Genomic DNA, 14,283 nt, shown 5'->3' on the forward strand with positions numbered 1-14,283 from the left:
CGCTGACTGATTGGGGGATGTGAGTAGTTTGGGTGGACGTGGATCACATGCCTTGTTCATTTGGAGAGGAACAGAATGCAAATATGAGTAAACATGATAGTTCAATATTGCTAGCTGACAGATCGACGATTGATCGGAGAAAACGTGTGCTGAAACGATTTGGAAGAAAGGTGGTACCAGTGAACACATTGTGGACACTAGGTGAGGAACAAGAATCTGTAGTTTTGTTCACTTTGTTTTCCTAGCCCTACAGCGCTAGCCAGCGTACGTGGGGCCGGGTAGCCAAAACATTCGTATGCTAAACCCTAAATGCCAGACAGATCGAGTGAAGTACTACAGTTCAGAAATTGAAATGAGTCCTTTGGCTCTTGATTCCGTGGAGTTTGGAGACAGGTAAAAAACAGGACCAGTAATTGAGTAGTTTTCTCACCGCAGTCATGCCTAAATTCACTTCCGGTTGATCGGTTGTTATTAGGGGAAAGCTTCCTCCCGCTCTAAATTGTGGTAGTGCTGTGTGGGTGGTGGAAAATTGGATAACTAACAAACCCTACATATAAGCTGCAACCATCCTGTCTGTTCATGACGCCTAGTGCAATTAAAAGACTCGATGTCATTTTCACACCAATGTGTGTATTTACCCATTACCGCACTTGATTATGCTTATTTCTAATAACGTTGGATCAACTGGAAAAGGATGTTGGCATGACCGATGTGAGGAGATCGCTCGACCGCTAGTCCCGTTGGCTCGCATTTGTGTCCAGCCTCCACATTTTAACGGAATCAGTAGCAAAAGTACTCAATTTAGTTCCTGAACGGCAGGATATCACTTGACCCCTCTTTGGCATTAAATGGGACAATGATGAAGAATATCAGTGCAGTGGTTAATTTACCACAAACTTTTGTACGCTTACCAGAAACCATTTTTATTAGAAACATTCAGCGCGTATGCATTCGCACACACTCCTTTAAGTGCAACTATCCAGCACTGTATACAAGTGAACTCAAGAAATCAGCCTATCAAATGGTGAGTGTATATAGTGGAGTCAGGTGACCTTAATCCAATACATCCAAGTTACAAGTTGAACAAAAGCTTTCACAAAAAGAAGCTTCACAAGTTTATAAAGGCTTTATACATTTCTACAATAAATTAAGTTAGACCCTGTATGTTTTTTTCACGGCACAGATTAGTAAATTTTCAATACGTACAGGACGCTAGGAAGTATGTGGGGATGCCAGAAGCATTAAACTCGTGGAATACACGTATGAGCGAGTGTCAAGTGAATTCCATCTGAACTTCTCGCTTACGTTATCCTTCGAATGAACTTGCTAGGGTACACCACCTCAAGTTCCAGTAATCAGGAGATTTGTTATATCACATTAAAGGCTATTCAGATCGCAAACTATTTAGAAGTTTGTTGGTGGTGTGATGAGATGTAGGTTTTTTGTGGAGATTCCCTCCTGTAAATGAAGCCAACCTATGCCGAAAAACAGGAATGCACCGTACGGATGTTTCATCCTTATTGGGACTCACCAGCATTGTGCATCTCACGAAACTTGTGGCCGAATAGTTAGGTGTTCAAACTTCTAGCCAGGAGGTTGCTAATACGAGACTCTTCGGAGTTTCGTGAGATGCTCACTGCTGATGATTCCCAACAGGGATGAAACAGCTAAACAGTGCTTTTCGGCCTTTCAGCATAGACTGGCTTCACTACCGGGACGAAATCACCACAAAAGATATTTAGAAGTCTGATGAAAATTTTTAGGGGACTTTTTGGCAATGTTGCATGAAGCTTTTCACTTCTTGATATCTTTATAACTTCGTCAGTGGTTCATTGACATAAATCGCGCACCTTCACCAGACATCACGGTGTAAATAGTCAAACATATTCCACACATTTCGCTTATTCTAAATGATAAAACTACGACAGGGTTTTCCAGCCATCACCGTGAGAACATCGGCAAGGTTTATCACCCTAAAATGACTAATCGCCACCACTGTTGACCACCGCGCATTTTGGCAATAAACGGAGACACCACATGGAAAGTATCGATTTTAGTACAAGCCACGTTGAAGGAAAGGGAGACCCATTGCTATAAATTCCCCTATGGCTATCTTTGTTATTTGCGATCCACACAAAATTTAATTCCAAAATACCACGATAGGATTTGTGATCCTGCACAAATCTAATGGAAAAGATGAAGAATGCCGAAAAACATTGAGAAATGAAATCGGTAACTAGGCTGGTTAAACACCATCAGGCTTCGAACTGTGGGTTATACGTTGTAGTGACCACGAAATTCATGTACGCCACAAAAACTAGACTACGTTTTGTGTTCATTTGTGATAACCGCGTATATACGAAATTTTACTACCGTGCTGAAGCTAGCGGATTTCCGGCTCAAAATTTTCAATTAGGGCTATGTTCACTTGTGAAGGCGGTTAAGTGTTCACCTACAATTCCGTGGGAACGCACATTGATAACAAAGATAAATTCTTTTGGCAGCAATCCTTTTTATATGTCTCCGGGCTGGGCCCACGGCCATGTTGATGTTCACCACATGAATTCAGCTCGTTAGAAGTAACCAGAAGTCCTCCTTCAGAAGATAGCTCGAAGTGTTTCCATTCAGATAAAAAAGCAACACAACATATTCCTATATTGTGTCTGTATATCAGACCAACCGAGACAGCTAATAAGCTACGAAATCAAATGCTGCTCAGTTTGGAATGGTTTACTCATCTCCTAGATAGCAATATTTGCTTAGCTGTTATATTTATGGGTGGATAGCTTGGTAAACGTTCCAAGCTCATGTTCGCATATTTACTTGAGCGCGGACCTCCTGCTTGGATTTATCAAACTGGTCGATGTGTGAAATGGGAACACACATACAAAGGTCATGAAGAAAAACCAAACATTTTGGCTAATTCACAGTTTTCAGTCAGGTCAAGAAATGACGGTGGAGCTTCAGAGCCTCATCCACGAGATTCGGACTCTCACAACCAGAAAACGCTCACAGTTAGGCCGCAATAGAAGTGTGTAAGCAGTGCCAGTGCATTTGCTTTGGTAACTGTTTCACAGTCAATGGACGGTAATTTCTCTTACGAAGGCAAAGATCAAGAACGACGGCATCACTATGAATGCTCGATGACTGGACAGTCTCACAAGCGCGGCCTGCTAAAGCTACGTCCAGAAACGCTGGGACGCTAAAGTTATTCGCACTCACTTCTACACAGAGCAGGAATGCTCTTAACCAATAGGTAGCAGCACCGCCTGCCACAATTTTTGGCCCATGTTCAACCACACAAAAATCACACGTCGAGAGGACATAAAAAACTTTGGTGGCTCGGGGTTCCACCATTTCAGCTCCAATCGGTTAGTACAATAAAACGGTCATTCCAGAATTCCATATAAAATGAAACAATATCTTGGCAGTTTTTTTCAGGTAATTCAAACTAGCATTGCCGGCTAGTTATAAAATTCAGCTAACAAATTTTGTACCCTTTCAGTTGATTTGTGACCGAGGCGACCACATGTCAATCCCACTCTTCACTCGTCCAGTGCAAAATGAATAGTCATGTGAATTTCTCATACCATAGGGGCTGGGACGTTGGAAACGTCGTTTCAGTAAAAGGCAGCACTACGGAAAATGTTACATCCCGTGAAGAAATTCCCTGGAAAGCCAAAAAATTTGAGAGGAAGGATGGAATATTTTGACGCAGAAATATGAACCTTTAAGATGTGATCCGTCGTACAACTATAGATGGCGAGCTCACTAATGCAGCTGACACAATGCTTATATTTCCTCAAGATAATTAGGAAAAATGAATCGTTCTATAAGATCAGAACACAAGTAGCTCAGTGATGACTGAGTTACTAGTGTTCTGATCCTTCAGAATGGGTTTCAATTAATTTGCATTCAATAAACGTTGTGCTGGTTGGAGAAAAGATTGCTAAATTTCATAACGGAAAGAAATTTGTCTTCATACAAACATTTGTGAAATAACATGATGATAGCAGATATCAGATATCAGATATCAGCAGATATCAGCTAGGTTTTGGGTTCGTAGCGTCCTTCAGGTCACTTCATGTTTCACTTGAAGTGACATTAAAAAATCAAAGAACTTTTGACGAGCTAACTGGACTTACGAGGTTCCTGAAGAGAAATTTCAACTTAGAAACCATGCCTACCTGATGAGATAGAAGAAGGATGAAGCTCGCAGTGCAAGGTCAAGGAAGTACCAACAGCCTTGAAAACAGCCTTGGAACAAACATCTATTTCCGTTAGATTAATCTAGGTTTGCTACAGGTGATAACACCAGGTTACCTGTCGCTTCACGTTCAATTGCTGGTTTGCTCGTCAGTGCTGGTTAAGCATCTTATCTTCCCTCTGGATTCATTCTACGCAGAGAACATACTAAATCGAAATCTCGTTGTCTCGCTCGGGGATGTATGTATATTTTGGGGGAATTTGTTCATCTGTGTTAAGTAAAGTAATAGAAGACTTCAGTTTACGAAAGCCCAGTCAAAAAGTTCGATATTTAAGGAGTCAGTTCACGAGTAAGTTGTATTTTAGCGAGCGGAGTAAAAAGCCAAGCAAACGTAAAATCTGCAGTTCCTGTCATGTTTTCGGTGCAGCTGATGGCTTTCTCATCCTGAGCAGTACCCCATTCCATATTAGTCACTCTGGGGTCGTGGACTTTGCCAGGTGATCAGGCCTTGCCTCAGTGGTTTACTGCACTAATATGAAGTGTTTCTGTATCCGTAGTAATCCAAGCAAACTAACCTAAGATAAAAGCAATCTGTCAACAGAGTCGAACCCCGAACAATAACTCTAGGACCGTTCCACGTTGGTTGTCTTTGTGACCTATGAGAAATCACTGTGTATTGTGCCGGTAAAACACCATTTTATCGTTATTCGGCGATTCGTGTCTAGCAAAAAGGCATTTGTTTGTGACAACTCAGTTGAATGCAACTTAGGGAAAGTTGGCTAGCTCATTTTGATACGGTGATGTATAGCATGATCTTATGTAGGTCCATATATACATGTAACTCAGACATGAAACAAAAAATCAACAAACGCACCCGAAGCGTCAACAAAAGCGTTCAGCAATTTTTTTATACATATATATATACCCTTTCTCTCCTGAAGTGATTTTCAATTACAACAGTCTCGTATTCACTTTGGTTGTAACACTTCAACTCATTCCTGATAGCAGCAGATATCATGTCTCACGCTAAACTGCAGCCAGGGTTTTTGTCGCCGGATCGCGAAATTAAGTCCCCTTTAATTTTTTCTCATTTGTAATTGCGACTGAAACCCGGATGATCATCGGATAAGGAATATATATCTATTGGACTCCAAACAATGAAACGAGTCGATCACATCCTGCACTCTCATACATGGACTAGCTTTTGATTAGACGATATGCTGTTCGATTAGCGAGATCTTTCTGGACATCTCGGAATCGCAAAAAACAGGTGTACACGGATCCTTTAACATCCTGCCTGGTACTAACCGTAGACAACTTTTCTCTGTGGAGAAAGTACTGCATTAGTTGACAGTGATGTAAACAGCCGTCTTTTGCTATTGTCTTATCCCTGGAACAGAGCAAAATATGGGAAAATGTTGAATGTGTCACAGTAAACAAGTTTATGGTACAATGATCTTGCTCACAGCGCGAATGTTTCATCCCCTTTTAAGTTACTTACTATGGGAAAACAATTATTCAAGGTTTCATCGTAGAAACTGTTGCAAAACGTCTACCCAGGTAAATACCCTTCAGTATCTTTTTGATAGGATTTTCTTAGGAACTATCAAAATTAGCGACGCTGTGTATGATCGGTAGCTAGCCTCCAGCAAGTAACTACTCCAAAAAGTACTACTTCAAAATAATCGCTGAAACGGTACGACAAGTAAGACCGATAAAAATTTTCCAGGCTTTTAGAACTCATTGATAAACATCTNCCGATAAAAATTTTCCAGGCTTTTAGAACTCATTGGATAAACATCTTTCCCTAGGAGTTTTGACCAGCCTCTCATTTTGAGCCTTGTTGAGGAGGAATTCGATATCTTGCCTACCAGGTCAAATGAAACCTCAAACGGATTATTTGCGGCATATTTGTCGAGGAACGCCACAAATAAGAGAATCATTTACTCATTTTAGTCCCTAATAATATTATCTCCACTTGAAAACAAATGTTCAGTCCAATGTATCCAACAAATATTTACTGATTCAACAGGTGCACGACTTATCGACCGAGAATACGAGACCCGGTTCTGAGGCACTCCATGAGTTCTCAGTCTGCGTCCTTCAACTGCATTTTCACAATTTAATCCAAAGCTCTAACTAGGCCCTTGAACCAGGTAACGTAAGTTAGCGCTGACTTGCCTGTATACCTAGTTCTAGAATTTCGCGCCAGATATCGTGTGCAAAATTGGTAGATAAATCTAACGAAGAATTTTAGAAGTGAAGCTAATTTACATTTTGTATCGAAATTTTTGAAAACATCGGCTCCTAATAAAAGGATATCCCAAGACTTTCTTACAGTTTTACAAAAAAGAGGAATACAAAGTTTGTTGTCATCCTTAAGACCGGTGTGTCTCTGCAATTCGTATGGAAATTTGGTTCGATGTTTAAAAAGGTTGGAGGTGAATCAGCGGCCGACAGGCTACAAATACTTCGCTCAAAATTTAAGATTGCGAACCTCCTACTGCAGAATCTCCCATTTGGGAATAAGAACGTAATAATTAATACCAATTACAGGTCAGTCACCGGAAGAATCCACTAATCTCACTATCACATGAAGCTCCCTTGTTTGAAAGCCAGAAACTCATTACATTATCAACAAGGGGCTCATATTGCCTGTGATTTAAACATGTCGTCCTCCTAAGATGCGTGCATGTTTTTTCATCACAGCCGACTCATTAGTAATGGTCTTTTTAGGAGGTACTTTCATATGTGGTTCTTAAAAATCGCTCCATTTTGGAGAAAGATCAATTTCATTGACAGGGAAAGATAAACTTTTTGGTCAAACGTATTGAAGTGACGGGAAGTAAAAAGGAAGAGACATTTGATAAACCAAATGAATGAAAGTTGACTGATCGTAATTCTAGGGCAAGGTACCCATATGAATTTTGATTGATTGCACAGAATAATTGGTCGCACTTCATGACGGATACAACTTCCTGCCCCTGTGAATGGTATATCTCACCTGTGATAATAAAAGTGTGATTGCTTTACATCAATACTCTTGAGAACCGCCAAAATCTGAACAGCAAATGACGATCATAGACGAATTAAAGCCTTGTCGTGTGATGACCAATTACTATTCAGTTGCTTATAGAATTTAGAGCCCCGTGATCAATGCATTTCATTTCGCGAGATGCGATGGCCCATTCCAATTGCCTGACGGACGAAAGACAGTATTCTGGCGAGGGTGTCCAGCGCGATCAGTTTCAGATCTGTCTTTTCCTGACCTTCGTTTTTAACTGAGAATTAGCATATTTATTCCCGTTTTGCGGTAGTTCCGACACTTGGCATATGTGAACGATTTATAATAAGAATCGTCACGGAATAAAATTTTTGTTAAGGATGGTCTTTCAAATCGACCCTAATTTACAGCAAAAAAGTAAGTCGTTAGAACAGACTAGCAATACGTTTTGCTGTCGGTTAATTCACAACTCTTGAGACAACTGAAAACAGATATGGGTGGATCAGTCCCCTAACTCTAAGACTTTCAATGAATCACGTCAAGAGGATTCATCTGATGATCCTACAAATCAATACCGAGCAGATTTTGTTCACAGATGAAGCCAATGGTCTGTTTCTAATTGTACGAACTTTCTACAATATGGGTTCGATGGCTCACAGAGGCCTTATCTTTGCACGCCGGCAGAATGTGGATTCGCATGAACTAGCTGAATGTATAAACTAGCCATACCCATATGCAGTACTGAGGGGTTTTAACCAGGTTCTTTAACAATTAGTCTCGCGAAGTCACGAGAATGGTTTGCTACACTTAACCAACGAAAGTGTGTGCGTGGACACACCTTTGGTTTCATCAACTGAGCAAAGCCACAAATTTAACCAGCATTGTGAAATGCACTCGTAAGTTTACTCTGATTTGGTGATTGCACCAAAAAGGTTTGTGTTTTACATTTTTTGTACTTTTATAGATGTGCCTTGTTCGGCGGATCCCTAATTCATTCACATTTGGCTTACACTGGGCCGGGGAAATCTGTTGAGTTTTTTCACAGTGTTAACGATTCGAAGGTTGATTATTCTGGATGAAACGCAAAATTTTTGCCTTTTTCTACCTACATTTCGTTTCGACAGTTTGATTTAGCCCCTACTGTCTCAAAATATTTTATTGACACTTGGTCTTGGAATTATTCGTTCTCACTTTGCCACGACGAACTTCGTGGTCTCGATTCAGCGAAGAGTTTCATCATCTTCATCGAAAAGCCGCAATGGTAACTACGACATTTGAGTGTTTTTGGGTTTACCACCCTCGTTGGTATTAATCGAACCGAATTTATGGACTGTACCTACGTAGTAGCAACCACGTGTGTATTCACTTGGTTCAAACTTGTGCGATAGCCCCGCTCACCCTGGCTCCCAGTCACTCTTGTCCAATACAATGAGACCAGGTTGTTCACAAATTTCTCTTTTGTAGCAATCGATATGACTGACGAGATATGCAAATTACGTCCAAATACAAGCACCGTCATCACCAGGTTAGTGGTTGCACTAGACAGCCGAACACCACCTAGCCATAGTTTATTCCTTTTCTGCTTTGCATGTTTCCGGTTCATGTGGGCCCTAGACTAGCTGGAGGAATTTTGTAACTAATTATGTGACGATGATGGGCTTTGTGTACAATCCGATCTGCCAACAATGGTGAACGCCTCTAGGTAGCACATTATAGAATCTTAAATTTGCCACATTTACAATCCAAGACTGCGAATTAACATAAAATGCTCGTGATGTGAAATGTGTGTCGGCAACTTGGTTGATATTTTAAGATAATTTTATGCTTGGTATCAATTCCGATGCGTTAGACCTGGTTCAACCAAACGACACCGTATCAGAAATAGGATTTTCTGAGTCTTGAGACCGGGCTTGTAGATTGGAGCATTAAATTTGTCAGTTGTCTTATACTCATGTTCTACCAATAGAGACAATATAGATTTAGAAATGCAAGGGTTCAAATCAGTTCATTTTTATGAGCTTTTAAAGTCTACATTTTTAGCGATTCAAATCCATTCGGTGAGAGGGTAATATGCTTCACACAAGGCCGTGATATCAAATTATTATGTTATAAACACAACGGAACCCCCTCTGTAGCACCCGGAATCCTTATACTTGCATGGAATTAGTGGTTATTTTTTGTCCAGCTCTTTGTTCTGAATGGCTCAAAGCTAGAAAATTCAGATCCAGCTAAGTTTTGATCAGGTTGAACACCAAAACCTGAGACCGAAATTCCAAATGGGAACCTTCCTCACGGTGGGTGACGACGAACGTGTTTTAGAGAGCAGACGAGTACCATTGGTTTTAAACTCGATCTATAAGCATACAAAACACGTTGTACTTCAATATGTTTAAATTTTATGGAACCACAGACCCAGGACATGCCATATGCTGATTACACAATTCCATAACGTAACTACACCCATCGGTTCACATGAGCTGAATATATGTCTTCATTTGATAGTATAGTTCGAAAAACAAGTTGAATTTACGTTTCATGGGGGCGAGTAACTCAGCAGGGCCTACAGAGTAGACTCAAAGTGTGGTATGATTTTCAGCCACCCTACCGAAGAAGACGTAGTCGGAACAGGCCAAAATTGTACGCTTCTCGTTGGTACGGTGGCTTTGTGCAAGTTCGGCATTCAATCACCTAACTTTTGTCATTGTGACATACCAGACAAACAAACCGGAGGTTGGGTTGTTGGAAATGGGCATAGAGCGTTTACGTTTTGTTTTATGCAGATAGTTATACAGAGAAACTAAAATCTATAACGGTGCTCTTCTTAAGACATCTCTTTTTAATGTACGCACATTTTGTTCGCGATGAGGCACAACTCTCGATTTTCGAAGTGAAAGTGAGATTCTTATTCGCTAAAAATTTCAAAAAAGCTTCATTCCATCGGAGTTGTATAATTCCACTAGTTCAAATGATTGATTGATCTAACGAGTTGATTTCAAGCGGGTGACAGAAACCCTTAGAATAACGTTACCGAGGGAAATATCCAGCTATTAGAATGAGAAGAAACAAATGCAATATGTAGCAGCTTTCATCAGAGCCATCAGTTCCAGATTTCCAAAATCCTCTTTTTTTTAAAAAAAAACAGAACACTCCCCTTTGTTTTCAGCTATGCTATATCCACTTTTTATCAATTCCGAACTGTCTCGTCGGAACTAAACTGCGCATACCATTTTGAAGCCTGTATGAGTGATCAGTGAATGGCAGAATTTGGAAGAATCATGGGGGCGGAGGGAAGTTATTGAAATAAGTATTATTCACCAAAGCTTTTGTGGGCATATTGTTTTAGTAACCAAATTGTTATACTAACACCATAGAGACTGAACAACAGTGTTCAAACTGTTCAAAACTTGTCTACCTTTAATATGGTTTCAGAAGTAAACTTTTTAGACATAAATGATGTTTCAGAGATTAGAGGTTAGTGATATGCCCACTGGTTTTCAATTACCGTGTAAACCAGAAAGTGATTTCCATCAGCAGGGGGACCACTTTGTCCAAAAAGTACCGGCATTAATGTCAAGCGATTCACTTTCATATAGGTCCAGTAACTACAAAAGCCATCCAAGGTAGACTTTGACTTCACTGTACCTGCATCTTTAAACGTCATGATGTTGGGTTCTCCTGTAGAACCGCTGGGTTTCGTATGTCGCATCTGAATGCCACCACAAGTTATTTCATTTCATTATTAGAATCATCATCACCATCATCACTATTTAAACGTAAGCTCTGACCACAGCCTCTTCCTTTTGTTGCCAAATCGTGTTTACATTTGTGGATTGGTTCTTTCATTTGCTGCGTTTGGGTGCATACTTTCTGCCGGAACATCAACACATTTGTAGCCCAAGTTTCCTGTCCGTGGACCAACGGTTTTCGTAAAATTGGAAGCTTTCACACAACCGTCTGGGCTCTCTTACCATGTGTGTGCTACGTAAGATCAACCGCTGTTTAGAAAACCAATAAACGCTATTAAACTACTTGCGGTCTGGCAACTCCGAAGCCTTGCGGACTTTGACCGAACTGCCGGTACAGTCGGTCGGCGTGCTGACAAGCATGCACAAGTAATTCACTACCTCTCCAAGGTATTAAAGGATAAGATATGTCAGACGTATTCTTGAAGTCCCAGCTGTTTTTACACTGCACAGGAATTGATTGAAACATTCTTTTCTGTCAATTTGCTCCAGATTTTGACTTTCATTGAATAATCCGAACTGTTCTTAAGTCCAGTTCACTCGGTTTTAATTTGGTTGAAGCCAAGAAGAACCGAGTCGGACAAATTTCAGGCCGTCCTCATAGGTCTCCGCTGTCGCGTGAATGTGCTCACCCAATGTTGTACTAGAATTCTCTGTATTATTAATACTAGGCAGTATATAATTCTACTTCATAGGATGTGCCCGGTATTGTACAAGTCATGTTTGCTAGACATTCATGGAGATGAGTTGAGCTTATGTTAGATAAGCAGTTATGAAATAATCTGAAGTATCAGTCAATAATAGGCGGGCTGTCAATTATCGTTTGACAGAATTAGTTTTAGTTTATTAAGTGTTTACTTCAGGGCGATCGATAACTTACCTGTCTATATGAATCCTGATATATCCTATTATGTCGTCGCTTTCTTCTGCCATCTGATCGATAAATCCGCTTGTTAAAGTCCAACTGATGCGGTTCGTAGGAATAACTTAGTCCATTCTTGTACTCTTCAGACATGTACTGGGGGATGAAATCGTTTACAGTTAGATTTGGCTGCGTTTGTGGCAACAGTTTGTCTACAGTGGCCAGGTATTTTGCTGCGGGCGACCCATTGCCAACGAAAATGTATGAGGACAATAAAGTCACGAATATCAGTAAATGAGAGAGTGGATAAATGAATGAAAAGTGTCTTCTGGAATGCGCTCGGATGCCATTATTGCTCGGTTCTCTCTGTCGAATGAAAGCTGCAGAACAGTGTTCAAGTTTGGATGAAATGTGACTTTTATCGTCACTGTGGCTTAATCGTGAAATGGAGCGAAATGTAGCGCAATCCGAATCTGATGGGTAAGAGCTCTGAGTTGCAGGAATCATGAATTTTGGGGCGAAATCATTCGGCGGAGAAGACTGAATGTGAATACAGGCCTTGTTGCCGGATCCGGCTTCCATTTGCTTTTGAAATGCACACCGTTGTTAGACAAGGTGTTATCCACGAGCAGGGCACTAATGCACCAACTGTTCGCGCACACCTGTGAGTGAAGTGGATGAATGAATACGTTGCCACACGAATGCTTACAACACGCGTGTAATCATACATATTCGCATGTGCACATGTGCATCACCACCACACACCATGACAGAGGGTTGATGTGAACCGGCCAATCACTTATGTTCTTCCGGACCATATGTTCCGCTTCGTTCAGCATCGATGTTTGGTCATTTTGGGTCATATTTTACATTCATCAACCGGTGTCCGTTTGATTTTCTCTGTATCAGCCTGCTTCTGTACTTGTGGCAGAGCGCCACGGTGATGGAACAGGTGATTTTCGAATTGTAAGTGAGAATCTGGGGAGCAGGACAAGATAGGGAGAAAGGCGTAATTTCCCCAAATGTTCTCCTGTCGAAGGTGATTCCCCTTTTTAACTGGAATATCTGCGTACCATCTGACGCAACAACTACATCGAAGCTACCAGTGATTCCGATCGCGTGAGATCAGATTTATTGTTTTCCGAACACTTCCACGCTGATCACACGAAGGAAATCTTCTGTTCCGCATAACATCTCATAAATAGATGTATAGACTATGTGATTTGAATAAAGAACAAATCGTGTGAAATTCGGTAGGAGGACTGGTGCCTCAAACAAGCCCTCAAAATAAAAGCCTTGGCCCAACTAATTTTATATATGAAAGGATGTGGAAGCACACCTCAAGATTCGATCACTTATAATAAAACAGTGCAATCGGAATTCAAAATAACCTCCAATGAGCAATCAGAGCTCGAGGCAAAACATGTTTTCGGGGTTGGAAACGATGGGAAGCCAGCAGCGACAAGGCAAGTGAGAGATAAACACGGTTAACAGGCAACTGTGCGAATTCGGCTCCGGATATGTCGAACAATCATCGCGGTATTTCACAAACTACAGCTGGAGGTTCAATTAGGCCAAGATTATCCAGTGAGCAAGGTTTAGCATACGACGTGAATGACCAATCGCAGCTCGGCATGCAAACCGCCTGGCTGACGCCAGCCACGAATGAACCAATGAGAAGTTACACCAGTCTCAGTCAAACAAACAGTACAGACTTCGAAATGGTGCACAGGACCACTGTTCGTACAGTAATGAAGCGAAATTTTCCAGGAGCGAACCGAGGCCTTTTCCTTGGTCCACTTGTGGTGATACGACAAAAGTTGAATAAATGAAAGTGAAAACTGATTTTTTTCAACAGAATTTAATAGGAACATGATTTTAAAACACTGTATTCGGAACTGCTTCCTTGCTTGCGAAAATTGGTCCTTAAAAATGTTGACGGGCAGTTCATCGCTAGAAAATGAAGGGAGGATATTGGTTTAGTCTTTATGCTGGTTACCTTTCTTCTTTCTTCTTGCTGTTCTTTTCCGCTTTGTGATGATTTGGTGCCATTCAAATCGCGGAGGACAAAACCCCATTCCAAAGCAAGCCAACGCATATTTTATGTGATCTTCATCCTGTTGAAGATCCTATTGGAAGATATTCCGTTCTTTCACCGTTTTGAGAGTGCTTGGATAAGTTTCCGTCTAATTAACGAGTCAACAACGTGAGTTAATGCGTTGACACGTCACGACCTATGATTTTAGGAGTTGATAGAACGGGTTGTGTAAAACCTTTTCAAAGCCCTGAGACCGACTATGCCAGATTGTCAGTTTGTCCTTTGAACTAAGTTACAAAGGCAATTTGGTTGAAAACCGTTCTTCATAAATCGATGTGACCTTCTGAGGGTGCCATTAAGAAGATGAGCTTGGCAGCAGATCACAATTTGTGTTTTGAGTCAAGTTGGGGCTGTGTTAAAAAAGGCGCT

At 40.9% G+C, this 14,283-nt stretch overlaps 1 protein-coding gene across 1 annotated transcript in view; it reads right to left on the reverse strand.

Moving 5' to 3' along the window:
• Positions 1-12,396, reverse strand: part of T265_02654 (hypothetical protein) — a gene marked incomplete at both ends in the record, with an annotated part of 34,256 nt that extends 21,860 nt beyond the window's left edge. Inside the window, one exon of the mRNA XM_009166956.1 lies at positions 11,835-12,396. Within this exon, the coding sequence (XP_009165220.1) occupies positions 11,835-12,323 (489 nt within the window). The remainder of the gene's footprint in view (positions 1-11,834) is intronic.
• Between the last annotated feature and the right edge of the window lie 1,887 nt (positions 12,397-14,283).

This window comes from Opisthorchis viverrini, assembly GCF_000715545.1.
Source record: "Opisthorchis viverrini unplaced genomic scaffold opera_v5_34, whole genome shotgun sequence".
Lineage (NCBI taxonomy): Eukaryota > Metazoa > Platyhelminthes > Trematoda > Opisthorchiida > Opisthorchiidae > Opisthorchis > Opisthorchis viverrini.